Source organism: Pezoporus flaviventris, unplaced genomic scaffold (assembly GCF_033815535.1).
Source record: "Pezoporus flaviventris isolate CSIRO_AGI_PZ_B2104156 unplaced genomic scaffold, CSIRO_AGI_Pfla_v1 ptg000078l, whole genome shotgun sequence".
In the NCBI taxonomy this organism is placed as follows: domain Eukaryota; kingdom Metazoa; phylum Chordata; class Aves; order Psittaciformes; family Psittacidae; genus Pezoporus; species Pezoporus flaviventris.
Genome location: NW_026892626.1, coordinates 1,865,852 through 1,884,859, shown reverse-complemented (window position 1 = coordinate 1,884,859; position 19,008 = coordinate 1,865,852). Strand labels below are relative to the sequence as shown.

General features: G+C 46.4%; 3 protein-coding genes across 4 annotated transcripts in view; all 3 read left to right on the top strand.

The window, feature by feature from the left end:
• Positions 1 to 6,146, top strand: part of LOC133279807 (syntaxin-binding protein 4-like) — a 57,615-nt gene extending 51,469 nt beyond the window's left edge. The window contains exons 23-24 of the mRNA XM_061473973.1: positions 4,626 to 5,003; positions 6,117 to 6,146. Of these exons, the coding sequence (XP_061329957.1) occupies positions 4,626 to 5,003; positions 6,117 to 6,146 (408 nt within the window). The remainder of the gene's footprint in view (positions 1 to 4,625; positions 5,004 to 6,116) is intronic.
• The window catches only part of SEC14L5 (SEC14 like lipid binding 5), a 39,960-nt gene continuing 25,821 nt past the window's right edge, over positions 4,870 to 19,008 (top strand). For both annotated transcript variants that reach the window (XM_061473850.1, XM_061473849.1), the window contains exons 1-3: positions 4,870 to 5,003; positions 8,417 to 8,520; positions 10,381 to 10,456. In XM_061473850.1, coding sequence (XP_061329834.1) covers positions 10,394 to 10,456 — 63 coding nt within the window. In that variant the 5' untranslated portion in view covers positions 4,870 to 5,003; positions 8,417 to 8,520; positions 10,381 to 10,393. The remainder of the gene's footprint in view (positions 5,004 to 8,416; positions 8,521 to 10,380; positions 10,457 to 19,008) is intronic.
• ALG1 (ALG1 chitobiosyldiphosphodolichol beta-mannosyltransferase) overlaps positions 4,940 to 19,008 on the top strand; it is a 68,766-nt gene continuing 54,697 nt past the window's right edge. The window contains exon 1 of the mRNA XM_061473887.1: positions 4,940 to 4,946. The gene's annotated coding sequence lies outside the window, so the exon portion shown is untranslated. The remainder of the gene's footprint in view (positions 4,947 to 19,008) is intronic.

Below are 19,008 nucleotides of genomic sequence, written 5' to 3'. Positions count from 1 at the left end.
TAGGCAGAATTATGGTGAGCCACTGGAATGGGTTGCCCAGGGAAGTTGTGAATGCTCCATCCCTGGTAGTGTTTAAGGCCAGGTTGGACAGATCCTTGGGTGACATGGTTTAGTGTGAGGTGTCCCTGCCCCTGGCAGGGGGGTTGGAACTAGATGATCTTAAGGGCCTTTCCAACCCTAACTATTCTATGATTCTATGATTCTAAGCTCTTCCCTGTTGAGGGTGCTGAGGCACTGGCACAGGGTGCCCAGAGAAGCTGTGGCTGCCCCATCCCTGGCAGTGTTCAAGGCCAGGTTGGATGGGGCTTGGAGCAACCTGGTCTGGTGGAAGGTGTCCCTGCCCATGGCAGGGGGGTGGAATTGGATGAGATTTAATGTCCCTTCCAACCCAACCATTCTATGATTCTAGGAGGAGTATTTCTGCTAAAAATGAGTCCTGCATGGTATCAGACCTTCCTGAGCGAATAAAATGGAAAATTGCAAGTATTTTATAAGCCACCAGAGAATATGCAAACAGTCCCCTTAAATGGACATAACAGACCATGTTCAACACATTCCATGTGTATAAACTCATAAAGATCTATTGAAAGTGTGGTCAGGTGTTGACCTAGAAGCTTTGGGGGTTAAATATAACTGACATGATGGGTTCATTTTGTATTTTTCTTATTCAAAGCAGAACTTCAGTTCTTAACAGTTGGTGGGTCAGAAGTTGGGAGACCTCTTTCTCTCACAGAATAAACCAAACCAAGATACGGACAATCTAAGTACTTAAACAGCTGCAGAGAAGGGAAAGTCGGGCAGGTAGCCACCTTGGCATTATCTTAAAAGGTGAATGTAGCAGCGAGCCATTAGCACAGTGTTTATCTGCAGTCTGGTGGGTAAAGTAACTGAATCTGCTGTAAATGTGCCGGACTAGAGCTCATTAGCTCTCCAGTTTCACCTCCACCCGTGATCTCTGCCATCTCATTGTGTGACCTTGGGCAGCATGTTTCATCTCGTTTGAATCAGAAAAAAATGGAACTGGAGTGTCAGTTTCTCTGAGTGGCACTGGGAAGGGAAAGCTCGAGGGGATACAGAGCACAGTGTTCCAGCTCAAAAGCATCTGGCAGATGCTGTGGTCTGAGGTACTGCTGATCTGCATGTTCAGTGAAGAAAGCCTTGGTATTTTAACTTCTGCTGGCTCTTGAAACAACAGATCCAACTTTTGCGTAGCTTTTGTGAAACAGAGCTAGGCTAAGTGCAAAAGGATTTTCTGTGTTCAGTTCTGGGGCCCTCACTACAAGAGAGACATTGAGGTGCTGGAGCGGCTCCAGAGAAGGGCAATGGAGCTGGTGAAGGGTCTGGAACACAAGTGTGATGAGGAATGGCTGAGGGAACTGGGGGGTTTAGTTTGGAGAAGAGAAGGCTCAGGGGGAACCTTATCACTCTCTACAGCTACCTGAAACGAGGATGAAGTGAGGTGGGGTTGCTGTCTTCTCCCACATAACAAATGACAGAACAAGAGGTAACGGCCTCAAGCTGCCAGGGAAGATTTAGACTGGATATTAGGAACAATTCCTTCCCCAGAGGGTGCTCAGGCATTGGAACAGGCTGCCCAGCACAATGGTGGAGACACCATCTCTGGAAGAGTTCACAAACCGTGTAGATGAGGCCCTCAGTGACATGGTTTAGTGGCAGCCTTGGCAGTGCTGGGGAATGGTTGGACTTGATGTTCTTAAAGGTCTTTTCCAACCTGGCTGATCCTATGATTCTATAAATTCTATGATTCTACGCAGTGACAGAGGTGAAAGCTAGCCCTGAGCACTGCTCTGGAGCAGATCAGCATGTCTGTTCCCAGCACTGATGGCTGCAGATCCTCCTCTTTCTCTCAGCTCCACTCAGTGACATGGGCTGGACCGAAGCCCAGTTCTAGAAAGTGGAAATACACTTCCACAAGGCTTTAGATACAGCTCTAGAAAGTAGGTGAACTTTGCTGATGAATTTTTAGAAGAGTCTCTTTAATGTTTAAACAATGCTGGTTTTCTAATGATTGTTAAACACATGTGTAAGAGGGCTGGAAAGAATCTTAGTGAGACAATGCAGAAAGGGATGGGCTGGCTCCATGATGCTGGTTTCTGCTGCACCATGATCTTCTTCCTGCATGGGGATGAGTCTATCCCAACACCTCTAAGGCAGGCCACAGAATCTTCTGGCCTCACTGACTACACAATTGACACAAACCTCCCATGCAGCTTCTTCAGAGGTCAGCTGCTTTTGTAGTAAGGTAAATAGGAATAACAATACCTGGAACAATCCAAACAAGTTTTTTTTTCTGCACCAGCTCACTTGAAATTCTATTGTGTTTTTCGAACTTATGCCCACAGTTGAGGAATAAAAGTTGAGAGGAAGAGATAGTCTGCAGTGAAAAGCCCTTCGTAATGGGAGAAGTGGAGGATGAATGGTATCTATCTCCAGACCAGGTGTCCTTCTGGCAGATGTTCTCCTCTGTAACTACAGAGACTGGCAGGAGTTCCTGGGATGACCTGCTAGGGGGTGAGAACTTCTTTCTGAGCAGCTCCAGTGAGAAATACTGAGGGTTGAACGCCAGCCCTTGAAGCAAGCCCCACTCCTAGGTGGTGGAAGAATAGCAAGACGCTTCACGGCCTTGGGAATGCCAGGGAGTGCTGGCTCTGTGTCAGGACAAAAGGCAGCCTAAGACACTGGAAAACACCAAGGTGACCTTTTAGTGGCAGGAATCATAGAATCATAGAACAGTTTGGACCTTAAAGCTCCTCCAGTCGCAACCCCCTGCCACAGGCAGGGACACCTTCCACCAGACCAAGTTGCTCCAAGCCCCATCCAACCTGGCCTTGAACACTGCCAGGGATGGGGCAGCCACAGCTTCTCTGGGCAGCCTGTGCCAGCGCCTCAGCACCCTCACAGGGAAGAACTTCTGCCTAAGAGCTCATCTCAGTCTCCCCTCTGTCAGGTTAAAGCCATTCCCCCTTGTCCTGTCCCTACAGGCCCTTGTCCAAAGCCCCTCTCCAGGTTTCTTGTAGCCCTTTTAGGTACTCAATGCTGCTCTAAGCAGAAAATGTGAATTCTAGTCAGGGCTGCCCAGCAGAGAAAAGGATGGGATGTTACTCACCCAACTAGCTTTTACAACTAGAACAAACGGAAAACTACTGCAATTAGGCCATAAAGTAGTAGTGGGCTAGTGTAAGTTTTGTAGCAAGAGAATGGAAATAGCTTTTTACTTTTTTCTTCTGTTTCCTCTGAGGAAACTTCACAGTGATGGAAGAACAGGAGACAAATACCATTTCTCTGAAAAAAAAAAATATCCCAACCCTCGTTGCATTCTGAATGCGAAAAGGCAGCATTTATTTATAAAGAACGCAGATGCTGCAGGCCTTGATAACTCTGTTGTTCACCGAGCAGTGTCAGGCTGGGCTCCTTGGTCTGAGAGAGCACAGCAGAACACTTCGGGAAACATGCTGATCAGAAACAGGACCGCATCTTCCTGAAATGTCTGCCCAGATAAGGGGATGCTCTACAGCTGGAAGTGATAAGGAGGCAGGAAAAGAAAAAGTTGTGGTGAATGGGAGTGTGATGTTTTTCAGTAACATCACACAAAGCAGCAGCTGGTCCCTAGGAAGATCTTGAAAGGAGGCTTTGAAGGTGCAAAACTTTCTCAGGCTGGGCTTCCAAATCCTCCACCATTTCTTGCAGCCACATGTTCCTCTTGCTCCATGACTAGGCACCTACTCAGCAGCTGTATCTTCCACCCCAAAGGGGCCGCAGGTTGAGCATCTCTACCACCAGCAGAGCCATGTCCTCAGAGACCCTCACCAGATGGCGACAACTATATCATACAGCCTCGTGGTTTGACAAACAGGGTCCACTCACAGCACGCACTCTGAAGCACAGGGCAAGCACAATCCCCTCAAGATTCATGAAACAACATTCAGATTTTTCAAACATACAGTAGGAGAAAAAAAGGCGGAGAGGTGAGAATGCACCTCAATGCCACCGAGCTGGATGGTTGCCTTTTACCTTGCAAGGAGAATCCAGTTATGGGAACATTTAATAGAATCATAGAATCCCAGACTGGTTTGGGTTGAAAGGACGTTAAAACCTCATCCAGTTCCACCCCCCTGCCACGGGCAGGGACACCTTCCACTAGACCAGGTTTCTCCAAGCCCCGTCCAACCTGGCCTTGAACGCTGCCAGGGATGGGGCAGCCACAGCTTCTCTGGGCACCCTGTGCCAGTGCCTCAGCACCCTCACAGGGAAGAGCTTCTGCCTAAGAGCTCATCTCAGTCTCCCCTCTGTCAGGTTAAAGCCATTCCCCCTTGTCCTGTCCCTACAGGTGCTTGTCCAAAGCCCCTCTCCAGGTTTCTTGTAGCCCCTTTAGGCACTGGGAGCTGCTCTAAGGTCTCCCCTTAAGGAGCCTTCTCTTCTCCAGGCTGAACCAGCCCAGCAGAAAGTGCAAGTTTGCAGCTGTGTAACAAATCAAACCTCGGTGCAATGCAGCGACTGTTTAAGGACAGGGTGAGCTGACACCTCAGCTCATGAAGTCCTGAGCCCACTGTGATCTCTGGTCTGGGCCCAGTTTGGGAGCTGCAGCTCTGCCCCCTCTACCCCAGCCCGCAGGTGGGTTCCTGCTCCTCAAGGGCCGGTGCCATGCTGGCAAGCTCCTGAGGTACAATCCCCGCCAGCCCCGGACCCAGACCAGCCCCACGCGGCGAGGCCGGCAGACGCGGGAACCCCGCTCCGCGACATGGCGGCGGGCGCGCACGTGGCGGGGGCCGGGCCAGCCCCTCTCCCCTCACGGTCCGCAGCACAATGGACAGCGCTCTGCGGCGCCGCGCGGGGAGGGGCCGGCGGCGGGGCGGGGCTGGCTCGCGCGGCGGTTGAAGCGGCGCTTGGAGCGGGCGGGAGCGGCGCTGTCCGGGTGGGGACTGCGATCGGGACGGGGACCTCCGCGCTCGGGATGGGCCCGGCTGGGTCCCGTCGTGCCCGCGGTGAGGGGGGGGGGGGGGGGGGGGGGCGGCGGCGGGACGGGACGGGACTCTTCCTCTGCGGGGGTCTCTCGGGGCGGCTCTGTGAGGGAGGGCGGCCGCTGTACCTCACGGCGTGCACAGTGTGGCGGAGCCGGGGGACGCGGGGCGGTGCCGGTGTTAAGGTGCCGGGAGCCGTGTCCGTGCGGCTGTGGGTAGGTGAGCGGGACATTCTAGCCCTAATGCTGTGGGGATTAGGGAGGGAGCGGGTGAGCCGCTCCCCGCGGCGTCCCGGGGCTGACTGAGGCTCGCTCCGGCTTGAACACCAGAAGCGGGTTTCGAGTTCGCTGGTTCGTGTTGGCGTGGGGAGGGAGCAGCGAGCGGGACCCTCCCTTCGGCTGTGTCGGGCTCGGGAGCGGCGCCTCTGGCCCCAGCCCACCCTCCGTGCCCCTGCAAGTCCAAAAAGCCCCCCAAAACCGGCCCTGGGGTGTTTGTGTGCTCAAAGGCTGGCTCTGGTAAAGTGCTGCCATAGGTACTGGTGGATTTGGGTCAACTCTATAAAACCCCGGGGGATGGAGGGCAGGCTTAAGCCATGTGCTGTACCTGGGTCACTTGGTTTAATTCTCCCAAGTAGTGGATTTGGCTTGCGGGTGGCAGGATGGGATCGTGGTGGTGACACCACTGGGCTGAGGGGGTTCATGTGCGTAAAGAAACTTCACTGAGGAGGAGCCGAGATGTTTTGTGCTGGGGCTTTGCTGCATTAAGTGATCTGCCCACTGGAGCTGCTCGTGGTTTACGGGTTAAGCTGAAGTGCGGCTCTGTTCCTAAATTGAACGTGAGTATTGAGCAGTTGACAATAGCACTGATGGACAAAGTGGCATACATAGTAGGAGTTCTGATGGAGTAGAGGGTGCAGAACAAGGGGCTTTCCTTCAGGAATGCTTGCGTACTGCTGCAGGTTGGCAAATATCAGTAATTTTGTTTGTGGCTGTGCATAATAGGTCAGTTGGTGGTTCTTTGGTGAGAAAATTGACTTATGGAGGTGTGGATGCATTAGTCATGAAGCTTAGCTTGATATATACAAGGCTTAGAGAGCAGAATGCTGTATGCTGTTCCTTTTTCTTCTTCCCCTCTCAGCCAAAGAGAATGTTCCTCATGGTGCTGTGAAGAATGTGTAAATGCTGTTGTTTGAATGTTTGTGCTCTTGGCCTTGAATTATAGTCTACAGAAGAACCCCAGGTATCTCTGCAAGGTGTACAGAGTGGTGGCCAGGCTCTGTGCTGCTTCACCCTGGGACCACAGAAGTTTCTCAGGGGTAAGATGAAGTTCTGCTTGAGAAAAATGTCTGCTTCTAAAAGATAGTAAAGACTTATGCTGGCACCATTCTGTTTTGAGGCTTCCTTATGTCAAGCTGTGAAAGACTTGGTCTCAAGTTCTTGTGTGAAACAGTTCTAATGAATATTCTACAGCTTGGTACCTTCTAATCATGGAATGGTTTGGGTTGGAAAGGACCTTAAAGCTCACCCAGTTCCAACCCCTTGCCATGGACAGCGACACCTTCCGCTAGACCAGGTTACTCCAAACCCTGTCCAGCCTGGCCCTGAACACTGCCAGGGATGGGAAGATGTTGTTGTTACATGTGTAAAGCATCAGCTATTGTGTCAACATCTATGGAGTGAAAGGCATCTCGGCAGAGGAAGTATTAGACACCTTTCTCTCCATCTTACTCTAAAAGTCCTGCAGAGTCCCCCTTTTTCTAATTGGCAATACCAACTTAGCTGGCTGCTGCAGCTGCCTTTCACATGCTGCAATAGTAGTTGAGGAAGTCTGGAATTCTGCTATTTTCAGCAGTTCTTTGTCAACAGCAACTCAAGAAAACTGCTCAGTTCTCTTTCAGCTGAAAGGAAGCCACCACAGGTGGGAGAAGTTAATAAAGTCACTTGCTGCCCAGTTTCACCCTTCAACAGTCAGCTCTAATGTGGAAAGAGCTGAGTGAGTTTGTATTAGCCCAGATGAGAAGTAGAGGCTTGGGGCTTTATATATATTTGATATATAAACTCAATTTCTGATCTCCAGCCATCTGCATGTTCTGTATTCCATCAAATAAACCTCTCCTACAAATAGAATAAAAGTTAATCATATGGAAAACCACTTAGGTACACAGTTGATGATTCTAAGTAAAATGGAAACACGGTTGATATCCCTGCCTCTTCCCTTTGCTGTGTGTGTAGTGATATGTGTTCCTTTTGGGAGCATGTGCAGTCTCCAAGCTCAGCTGATCTGTAGTGGTAGCTTTGAGTGCTGTGTGTTTGCCGCTTCTGGTTAAGAATTTGTCTTTTTTCTGAAATGCTCCCCAAGTTACTGCAGAGAAATGCCTGTGCCATCAGGGCTTTGTATCCTTCCATGTCACGCCCCCTTCCCTGCTCTCCTCCCCTGGTACAGTGCCAGCTGGTGTAGCTCAAGCTTATAATTGACTCTCTGCCTTTTAGGGTTTGGTTCTTTAGCTCATGTGTGAGTTACTGTATGGGATGTGGTGAGGGGTACACACAGGCTTTGCAGGGAGTTGCAGCCTGTTGGGTCTCCGTGCTGCTGGCACTGCTGTCAGCATGTCATAGGATGCTTTGTTCAATGTGGCAGCTGCTGCTGCTCACCTCTGCGTTCAGGTGTGCAATAGGTGAGACACTTAATATCTAATTGGGATTGTTAAAGTTATTGTGAGATGTTTTGATTCAGTGTATTGGCAGCTTCAGTTTCTGAATTGTTGCCAACTTGGGCTTGGCTTGCTGAAATGATGCCCTTCCCTGGTGCTGCCCTGTGTGTGGCTACAGGTCTGCCTCTGGCTGTGGGTTGGGGTTTCCAAGTGATCAGGCTGTAGTTTAGTGAGTTGCTGCTCTTCAGCAGAGCTGTGGCTCTTAATATGTGCTTTTAGCCCAGTGCAAATGCAAAGTAAGCAGGTAGCCTGGGCCACTGGAGGCTGGAGTTGTATGATGGGTGTTGATAGGAGCAGGCTTATTCTGTAGTTGTGTAGTTTCTTTCTGGTTTTCCTTAGAAGGTGGTCAAAATTATCTGTTTATAACTTGAGTGGAATACATGAGAACTTTAAAAACATGTCTGTCTTTTTGGTGCTAAAGCTCTATGAGGATATGTGTCTTCAGCTAATACGGCGCAGCTGCCTGGTGGTAACAGCTGAAAATCTTGTCATTATCACAGAATCTCAGACAGATTTGGGTTGGAAGGGACCTTAAAGCTCATCCAGTTCCAACCTCCTGCCCTGGGCAGGGACACCTTCCACTAGACCAGGTTGCTCCAAGCCTCATCCAGCCTGGCCTTGAACACTGCCAGGGATGGGGCATCTGGTTCTATCAATGCTAATCACCATCTGTATCTGTGAACAGCTTTCACTGCTTTTCTGATTCAATTTTTCTTTTTTTCCCCAGGAATTCTAGCTGGAGTGCCCCTTGCTTTGAGAAGCAGAATGACTGTCTCATGGCACTGTTCTGAGGAAAGGGCATAGAAAGTCTGTCACTGCTCTTTGCCTAAGGTATGCAAGGTTTCTAGGGCAGGAGTGAGTTATCAGCTGTCTGTCTTCCACAGCTTCCCATGGATATAATAATCACTGATGCTTTTTCTCAAGCTTCCCTCAGCTAGAGGAGTACAGGGCAATAAACCTGTGACAATCAGTTTTGCAGTTGCTGGGGACCAACGGAGGTATTCAAGCGGTATGGATAAAGCTGTTGAAGTATAGCTTGTGCCATCCAGTTCTGTTGGTGGTGGCTTTGTTTGTGGGCTGTAGGTGATTTCTAGACTGGTCTGTCCTGAGACCTCCTCCTACAGAGGTGCAGGAGTTCCTGGTTTAGCAGGTGAGGTCAGAACAGGGAGCAAGTTACAGCTAAAAATGTTTGAGGCTTTTCTTGCTATATTTGCACTTCCTCAGAAGGTTCCTGCACAGCCAAGGCATGGTTCTTGCATTATCATATTACAGCATTGCATTACAAGGTGCCCTGTGCCTCTTGGCTTGGGTATCTGATAAATGATAGCAGCCTGGGCTTCCTGGGTGTTTGCTCGCCCCTGTCTGCTCACTTCAGTGGGAGTTGGATGCTCTGCTGATGCATTCTGCATGCATTTCTGTGTGGACTGGGTTTTAGCACCAGTAAAACTGCTGGAGATCCAGCAAGTCCTGAACATTGCTGCTTGGGTAATGTGATCCTCTGCAGAGTAACTGTCTGATTGCAAGTCCCTTCTGCAAACACTCCCTGTTCACAGGTACTCCTACTTTTTGAAGTCTCTTTCCCCTTTCCCTGGCTTAGATTTTACTGTGTAATGGCATTTTGCAGCAGTCTTTGAGGGATAGTCTATTGCTGTTTGCCTTTTAATTCATGTTTCTCCTCCATTTTTGGGCTTAAAATACCAGGGATAAGTTGACTTAATGCTCTGACTGTTGAGTTCACTGCGTCATGTTGCCGAGGGCTGTATCTGCTTAGCAGTAGAATTTGAGTGGGGTGGAATCAGCATCATGTCTCAAACAAGCTGTCCAGTCTTTTGTGTTTCTGATGTTCATAGATCATATTAATAGAAACAATATAATGGAATCTAAAGGAATCACAGAAAGCAGCCTAATAACTGCCTTTAAATGGTCTCTGTACTTCCTTGAGATGCTGGTTATTGATGCATATTTGAGGGTTAAAGCTCCAGCAAGAGAGTCTGAGGGAGGAATCCTGATGAGCACAGTGAGAGGAGGCTTGGAGAAATGAAATGCTGAGAACGGAATTGTTTCCATTGCATGCACTTATTGCCTCAGTTCAGCTGGAAGCAGTAGGCATCCAGTCAGTGGGATGTGATTGCTAGCTTAGCATCAGGCATGTTCTTTAGGCATGCTGCTTCCTTTTCTTTTAGTGGGTTAAAACAACTGAATGCTACTTTGTGCACCACAGCATTTAAACCACCAAGATATAGGAAGCTGTGGAAGCTTTCAACAAGGGGCATTTTGCATAGCGATTATGAATTTAATGCAGAAAAGTGAAGTAGGGAGAAGCACTGCCATTTCAGCCTTGCAGGGCTCCTAAAACAGGCTCCTTCTCCAGAGTACAATTGATTCTGGCTTTACATCTGTTTTGTGCTTTAATTATTATGAGTTTTGTTGGAGCTCCAGGTTGAAGTTACTGCAGTAGTGTTGGAAAGCAGCAAAGGATGCTACCACATGCTGGATTGGGACTGCAGAGACTTACCTTTCGTTCTGTCTCTGCCACTGACTTGTTAAGCAAGATACTGTACCTAACATGCCTACTCCTCTCTATCTGTGAGAAAGAGTTAAGGCTTCTAGCAAGTTGTGAGAGAATTGTTGGGATGTATTGTAGTGGTTGGTGTAAGGGTTCTGAAATTTTCCAACTTCTTTTTATTACAGGTGTGTAGTAAAAATGGTGCAGAAATACCAGTCCCCAGTTCGGGTCTACAAGTATCCTTTTGAGCTCGTCATGGCAGTGAGTAACACTCAGCACTTTTACTTCTCCAGCTGCTAAGGGCTGTGACCTCAGGCCAGTGGGGGGGGTGACTGCAGCTTTGGCCAACATGTCTTTGTGGCAACCTTATGAGTACGCTGCAGGAACAGAGATTCAGCTCTCATTATCTTTTTGTCCTTTCTTCTGTTTTCCATGGAAAATAAGAATCAACATCTTAGAACTGTAAGAGAGACATTACACGGGAAGAGGGGGAAGAAGCCCTCCCAAAACAACAAATCTAAGCCTGCTGTAATTACCCTTTCACAAGGAAGGAAAAAATTGACATTCAAGTAGGCAGAGTCAGTTTGTGTCCAGACAGTCTTTGCCTGATCACCAGATGCCATTCAGCTTAGAATGTCTCTAGATCAAATCAATATTGTAGGATGTGTGTATCTAGAATTTGATTCTAAATCATACTGAGCTTTCTGGCTGAAAGCTAGAAATCTTTAGAAAAATCATTTTCTGTTCACTCTGTGATTGGAATGTTGGGAGAGATCTCTTCAAATTGTGATTCCTACAAGAGGCTGTACTTGAAGTTCTGCTGATGATGCAGAAAGCTAATGTGACCATGGCAGTGTCCTTAGAGTTTAAAGACATTTCTGATATTCTGGACTTTGCTGCTGCTCCTCAAGGTGTGAGTCAAATATCATTCTGAAGGGCTTGCTGCTTGCATTTCAAGGGCAGCACTAGCATTTGGGAATTTATCTAAATATTTATCTGCTTGCAGACTCTTGCAAAGCTTTGTTTTGTAATCTGTTGGGCATTTCAGTCTGCTGGAGGCAAACTTAGTATGTGCCACTTTGCTGCTTTCTCCATCTTCTACCCTGCTGAACAAGGACACCAGTTTTTTTTAGTTTATTAGGGATCAAGAGTGAAGGTGGAAAGCTTATAGCCATTTGATGTAGATGACATTTACATAAAAGGGAGAGCCTGACTTAATACACTGCATTCCTCTTGACAGTCTTGCCTCTTCTAGATTCAAGTGCCAAAAGATGTGTTTTATCCCAAGTGGCCTCCTTCTATTTCAATAGTTAAAACTCAGGGAGAGATTCTATTGGTCTTAAATGTGACTAATGGACCCCAAAGGTTCCTCAGCTCAGAGTGGTTGCCATTCATATGATGCTCTCTGATCATCCAAATAAACACTTTTTTTTTGACAGTTGGACTCCCTCCCTAATCCCCCTCTGCTTATTTTTTCCAGTCTTACCCAGATTTGCCATGTCTGTTAACAGCTGAGCCAGTAACATGCTGTAAAAGCACTCCAGCGAGTCTGGGGCTGATGTTTGTGATAGTGAAACTTTCCTGGCCATGTGCTTTCTGCTCTCAGTGCATCCTGAATTAGATTTAGAGCAATGTCTTCATAACAAGCCCTGGTGTAGTCTTTGCTCTGTGCATACCTTTCCACATTCTTGTTGTCTATATTAGCAGGATAAGCCTAACACCAGATGCCTGTCAATAGACTGGCTGCTAATATAGGAAGGCTGTCTCTAGACAAATCTTCTGTAAGCTTGTTAGCAGAAAGCCTAAAGGCAGCAGTTGATGGGTTTTGTTTTCAAGTGGTTTAGTTTTATTTGCTTTCAGTTTTTCAACATAACAGGACTTAAATTCCCTGGGTTTTCAGGATGAGGATTGTAAATGTCATCCTCTTGTTCTTCAGCAAACTCAAATTCCCATTACCTTAGCAAAGATATTAGTCCTCTTTTATATGAAGATCAAGTTACTTGTCCAGGGTCATCCAAAGGGCTGTGGTGGAGTAGGGAGCTGAATATAGACCCCTTTAGTCCCACTCTAATGTCCTGTGAAATCATGTGTTTGCAGCAGGATTTGCTTTCTTACCAAGACTGGCATTACAAAGTAGCTTTCAAATCTAGTGGCAGGGCATGCAGGCTGGGTTGGATGCAGCTTTGTTATTGTGTTTGTGTTCAGATGGCTCTTCCATGCTGTGGAGGCATTGCAGGCATCACAGAGCTGTCAGGTGCTTGCTGTCAGCTGCTGGAAGTTCTGCAGGGAGAGTGGGTGTGCAGTGAAGGTGTTTTGCTCTTCAGCACGTGGCATTGCTGTTAATCTGCTTCGACATAAATCTGACAGCAGCTTCCTCTGCACTGGCAATCTGCTGTTCAGCTGCTTTCATCTTTTTCCCCTCAAATGCTTGGTGTGAACCTTTTGGAGTGCTGAGGGCTTATACTGTGGTTAATGGTAGGAAAGCAGGAGGTCATATGGGTGGACTCAAGACACCTTATTTTATGTGTCCTTGTGCACCCTGCAGCCTGATACACTTGGGCTTGTATATCATCTGTATATCAGGAAGGGTCATGCTTCCTGTGATCTGTTCAGGCCCTGTCATGAGGGAAGTGGTGTTTGTTAGGGGAAATATTTTTTCTCCCAGAACCTTGGATATTTGGACCCCACTACAGAAAACTGTGTGTACTTCGTTGAGATAGGAGGCCTGAGAAATAGGGTCGTCATAACCAAATGAGGCAATGGCTTCATTGCTTCCTTGTTCAGACGCACATAAAAACACGTCTTTTGTTGAGCCTTGCCTTCAGTTTCAATTTATCTTCCTTGGGCTTGTACAGGGTGTATGTGTGTGCTGCTCCTCCTCTAGACAGCACAGGGCTGTGCTTGACAGATGAGCTGGTGCTCTTACAGTTAATACCTTTGTTATTGCATATCTATGGGTTATTGTTTATGGGTTTACACTAACTAATGCTTGTGCAGCTTGGGTTCTGGCATTCACAGGCAGTAGGTCTGACATATCTTCCAAGTCCTTGGAAGGAGGATCATGTTCCCCCTTCTTGCTCTCTTTGCCAGTCCTGTACATCTGAGGAACTAAAAAGGAATCTGCTTGCCAAGCCTCTTGTGGTCATTCAGGAGCTCTGAATTTTTTCTTGTTAGAAGAACCCTCCCTTCTAAAAAGGCTTAAACAAAGGATGATCTTTCCACATCTATTCTAATTCACAGTACTCGTATTCACCTGCTTTGTTCCTAACCTGCACTCACTTTAAAGAATCAAAAATGTCATGCTCTTCAAATTATAACCAGTGCCTGACAGCTTCATCCCTTAAAAAGAACCTTGGTGTTTTGTTATCTCGTCATGTTTCTCCTTTCAATTTTATCTCTTCTATTTTGCATCTCTTTTTAAATGGGGCTGCCCTTTTAAACGGCCTGTCCATGCTTCTTTGGGCCTGATCTTGTCTTCAATTAGATCAGTGAGTTTGAAATTGCAGATGTCTCCTGATTTTATTTTACACACAAGAAAATCCCTAAGTATAAACATACTCTTTGGTTTCTTTGTGTAGTAGTTTTACTTTTAAAGCTGAAAGGTGTTTTTGTTTGCTGTTTTTTTGTTTGTTTTAGGTTTCTTTGTTTTTTTTTGAGGGGGTTGTTTGTTTGTTTGTGTTTTTACTAAAATGTTATAATGAGGGAAAAATCCAGAAGGTAATTCTGCAGTAGCTCATGAATGGTGGCTTACTCTGTAACTTATTGTGAGCCTTCTCTGTGTGGAGATGAGAATTTGATTTGGGCGAGCAAGTCCAAAATGCATAGCTGTACAGGAAACAAAGCTGAGACCATGTATTTACCATCATTGTTTGCCAGTGAATTACTAGGTCTATTAGTGAATTTATTAGTTTTAGCTTTGAAAGCATAGGGAGTTTTGTTCCCATTAATTTTAGTAGTGTGTTCAACCCTTTGCACTTGCAAATGACACCTGCCATTTTCACATACTTTGAGTGTTCTTTGGATGGTTCCTAAAGCTACAGATCTAAAATAACACCCCCCAAGGACTCTTCCATACTTGATGTATAGTCTGAGTTGCTGCAATTGTGGTGTAAATGAGAAGCTTCATGACAGCACTTGTGTCAGTTATTTGGTCCTCTTGCCACATTGGCAATGGGCTTCACATTCAGCTCTTATCACTGCTAATAGTGATTGATAGTTTCCACTGCAAGCCAAGGGTCTTCCTGCACAGCCTGATGCTGAGGGAATGGTAAAGGATGCAGAGCCTGAAAAGCGGAATGATCTGATTGCAGGTTTTGCACCTTGAACCAAATCAAACCTTTATGACTTTACTATCTGAGATATATATTTTCTGTGAAATGAAAGCTCTGCAAAACACAATACTAGTAGGTTAAAGGCTGGGTTTAGTTCAAAGCTAAAAAGCTATATGTATATGTGAATATATTTATATATGTAACTTGACATTTAAGCTTACTGCATACAGGATATTGGCTTTATGTTTGCAGCCTGTGAGAGATTTACTGCTGTTACCTAAAAATATGTCATGGCTTTGAAAAGACAGACCAAAGCTCTGGCATCTGGTAGTTTGCAGCAGCAGTATCAGCTCTCACTGCATGTACCGGTTGTACACCATGCTTCAGACCAAGCTGCTCTTGAGCCTTGCGTGTGCACAATGCAAGTCAGTGCTGCTTTCTGCTTGACCTCATTTCTTGGTGCTGCCCATGGCATGTGTTGACACGTATATGAGCAGTTCAGAGCCCTGTCTCTTGAAAACACACACATGGACAGCAGTGGTGTGTGCTTCTCACTGCACCAGTTGAGTGGTACACTTCAGTCTAGGGTGTTTCTACTGTGTGCAACATCCTTTTGAGAAGGGGGGTGGTTGTTCAGTGGTTGAATGTGTGGTACATGAGCATTTCTTGAGCACTGCTCAATCTCTAACAGATCTGTTGGGTGGCAGATTGTGATTCTTGCCTATGTCTGCAAGTGAAAGCTTGGCCATCTAAGGTCCTTGCAAACAGCTCTGTGATTCTCTTCTAGTTTCAGTGGCAATTCTTTGCATGTAGTTGATATGAAGTGCTCTGTTTTTCAGGTAAGATAAAGCAGGATATTGTGTGTACATCTGTTTCTTCTCAGTATGGTTTGAGTAGACAGGGCACTAATAAGCTGGGTGGCAAACTTAGTTCAGTCTCCAAATGTTGCAGGTTTATTTACAGTCAGAAATGGAGGCAAGCAGCAGAAAATATTCCTCCATCGTATTTGCTCTCTGATCTTGTAACACAGGGTTGTAGCCCATCGAGAGCAAATATCTGTGGTCCCTGTGAGAGATGCCTTTCTCATGCCTGACTCCGCTGAAGCAGTCTGGATGACAGTAGCTGGATTTGGCAGGGGTCCTTGCTCTCTAAATAATCCCCCAGCAGATCAGCCTCGGCTGCACTGACTATTTGCACACTGGCAAAGCTGCTTTGCAGCCACTGAAGCTTTGCTCCTTTCCAGCAGTTGAGGTTCTGGCTCACAGTTACATGCAAAATCAAACATCCTGTACAACTAAAATCAAAGTGCATCACTTCTTGCACAATCATCCCAACGTTCTTTTGTGCCAGTAGTGTTGGAGGCTTGTATATGCACTCTGATTGAAAGCCGCTCTGTGCTATTTTTGCTGTCAGGTTTAGCTGCAGAAGAAACTCTGAAGTTCAAGTCCTGACCGCTACAATTGCTTTCCATACATCTTTTCAAAATTATTTATGCCATTTCAACATCCACATGCATTGTGTTAAAGATGTCAGATCTTTGAGTAGCTTCAGTTAATGACTTCCTCCTGTTGCGTTTAGCACATCGAGTATATAGACTGCTTAAATCCTGCTGTATTGTGCATGTTCTCTAATACTGTGGTGTCTTAAAGGGTTCAGTGTTTTCACTGACTGATGTGGTAATGCTTTTGCTTGCTGCAGAACCTCTGAGCCCTCTTTTGCTGGGTAAGCACCACAGTGTGGCCCAAACAGCTTGCAGTACAAGTTGGTGACAGATAAAATGGGAGAGGGGTATGTGATAAGAGAGAAAATGGTGTGTGAAAGCAGTGCAACATAAAAGCAGACTGATGTCTAGCAAGGATTCCATTAGTTCTGTGGGTTTGTTTAGAGTGACAAGTTCAATGTGTGTGTTCACAACTCATCCAGGTCTCAGGCTGCTGCTGTCTTGCTACATAAGGTATGCAGATTTGCTGTCTAGATCAACTACAGTCTAGTATCTTACAGTGCCTACAGCACAGATGCACCACAGAATACAGTTCTGGGAATTCCTCTATATTATAATTAGATAGAATATACCTATCTGGAACTCCAAGTTGTCATTAGTCTAGTATCATCCCAGGCTAGTTTTAAATAAAGTAGAATCTTAACTAAACTACTTGATGTTTGTTCATAGCCTCTACTTTCAAGTGTGAACACTGGAAGCAGAGGAGCATGTGCTGCAGGGAGAGCAGAGTGGTCTCTGGCAGCTGGAATCTCTCTGAAACAGTCGTGATGGTGCAGCTGATCAGAGGGCTCTGCAGAGGAGCCAAAGAAATTGGAGTGGAGCTCTAAATGCAGCATTTGCAGGAGTGCCAAAGAAGTGGCCTGCTACCCACTGTGTCCTTGGATAGCTGCAGATAGCACAGGGTAGAGCTTTGCAGTGTGTAACCTGTATGCCTAGAGCTCCAAAGCTCCATTGGAGCTGCTGGGATGTAGATAATAATGCACAGTTTTCAGATACTGTCTGAAATAGTATTTCTGGTGGGCAGTACCCTGGAGATTGAGAAGGAATGTGCAAGGGGGGAAATGTTTTAAAATAGTTGTTCTTTGGTGTTCGATCCATATCACATGTGTAATCTGAGCAGTAGTTAGGAAATGGATACTCCCTTACAAAACAGAATCTGCTGTGTCTGTCAGGATTGTTAAGTCTATAGCACTTGCCTCTTGACTGCAGACAAATCATCTCCAAATGTGGATGGTCTGTCTGCAGGCATGGTTTGTGCCAGGTATCTCATAGAAGGCAGCTTCCCTTGTGCCTCTTTTTGCCATATTTTGAAGGTAAGTTTGTTGTGATTGTCAGAAGCTATTGGGTTAACATTCTATGCACTTATAGAGGATCTAGTGTTGACTCAAGACATGATGGTTCAGTGTGACTTGATGGTTTGAAACTGTGTTGTCAAGATACACTATAAATATCCCATCATCTTAATGCTGAGAAGCATTTGGCAACAGAAGTCTAAAAGTAATGATCTCTGTCAGCTGGAATGATTCTTCACAGCTGTACTTGTGTGTTGAGGCCCTGTGCCCTGCCACCACCTCCTCCTGGTATTAAGCAGGCTAAGAGTGAGTAATAGGCTGAGAAAAGAGCTGATGTTTCCCTTGAGATTATGGTGCAGGACATTTCCCCTCAAATGAGTGGAAAATGTTTGAGTGCTGGTTTACCACAGCTGCTGGAAATGGATGGAAGAGCTGCTGATTTGTTCCAAGTCCTGGAGAGCTGCTTTCAACCTTGCACATCTGGCCTGCTTAGTGTGTCTTGTGGGGATCATCCAACTCTCTTCAGCTTTACATTTCCACTGGTAAGACTGCTGGGCATGGATGGTTTAGGAGTTGATGGTGCTGGTACCATGTGTGGATTGGAGAGAAGAGTCTGTACAGGATAGTCCCTGTTTAATCGCCTTCTCCAGTTGTAACGTGGAGGCTTATTTCTGTGCCTCAAGTTTAACCTGATCAGTACAGTCTAGTGCAGGAATGGATTTGCTCTAAAGTAAGCTACAGTTCAATGGCACTGATGCATAACACAAGGAGACAACAGAGCCAGAGGTATCATTGTTAGCTTGTATTCCTGTAGTGACCAAAAGACCCTTCTCCCTTCTATTGAATGTGTAGGTGCAGAAGACACATAATAAGCTCTTGAGAAGGGATTGAAAGAAGTGAGAAAATCCAGAATCATCACGAATTGCTGCATCTCATGTAGCATGGATTTTTAAGCTGCTGAGCAGTGACCTGTCCAGGTTTGACCCCATGTTATGGCTAACTTACATTTTCACAGCAGCTTCTGGCAATGACAGACTGTCCTTCCAGCTAGGCATTACTTCGTAAGCTGGCTTTTTTGCCTTTGGGGTGACTCACTGTGTGTGTGTGATGTGACTCTTGATTGCTATGTTTTGCTCTTTAAGGTGTTAGTCACCTGAGATGTCTGCTCCCTTGCTTTTCTATTTCTGTGTATCTCGTGCTCTCCACCACAGGCGATGGCAGATGTGTCATAGAATCCCAGATTGATTTGTGTTGGAAGGGACCTCAAAGCTCATCCAGTTCCAACCCCCTACCATGGGCAGGGACACTTTCCACTAGACCAGGTTGCTCCAAGCCCTGTCCAACCTGGCCTTGAACACTGCCAGGGATGGGGCAGCCACAGCTTCTCTGGGTTCCTGAGTAAGGCATTACTTCTGCAGTTCTTTGTAAAGGCTGGTGTGTTGTACTATTTGACTTGACCTGCTCCAGCACTAAGTGTCTTCTCTAGGAAGCAGAGGAGAATGCTATAGTAGAATAGCTGCAGTGGGATATTGGTCCTTCCGAGGCAGGAGGTCAGGCATGTTAGTAGTTTCCTGAGCTAGTTTTGTGCAGCTGCAGTGCATGTCCTGGTTTCGCTGTGTCACTCAGATGTGCCTCTATTGTAATAGGCAGCTGCTGCTCCCTGAATTGTTTCTTTCACCAAAATCTGAAGCAATGAGGCAAATTATTGGCTGGAGTCCAGGGAGAGAGAACACTGGGACAATGTTTGTA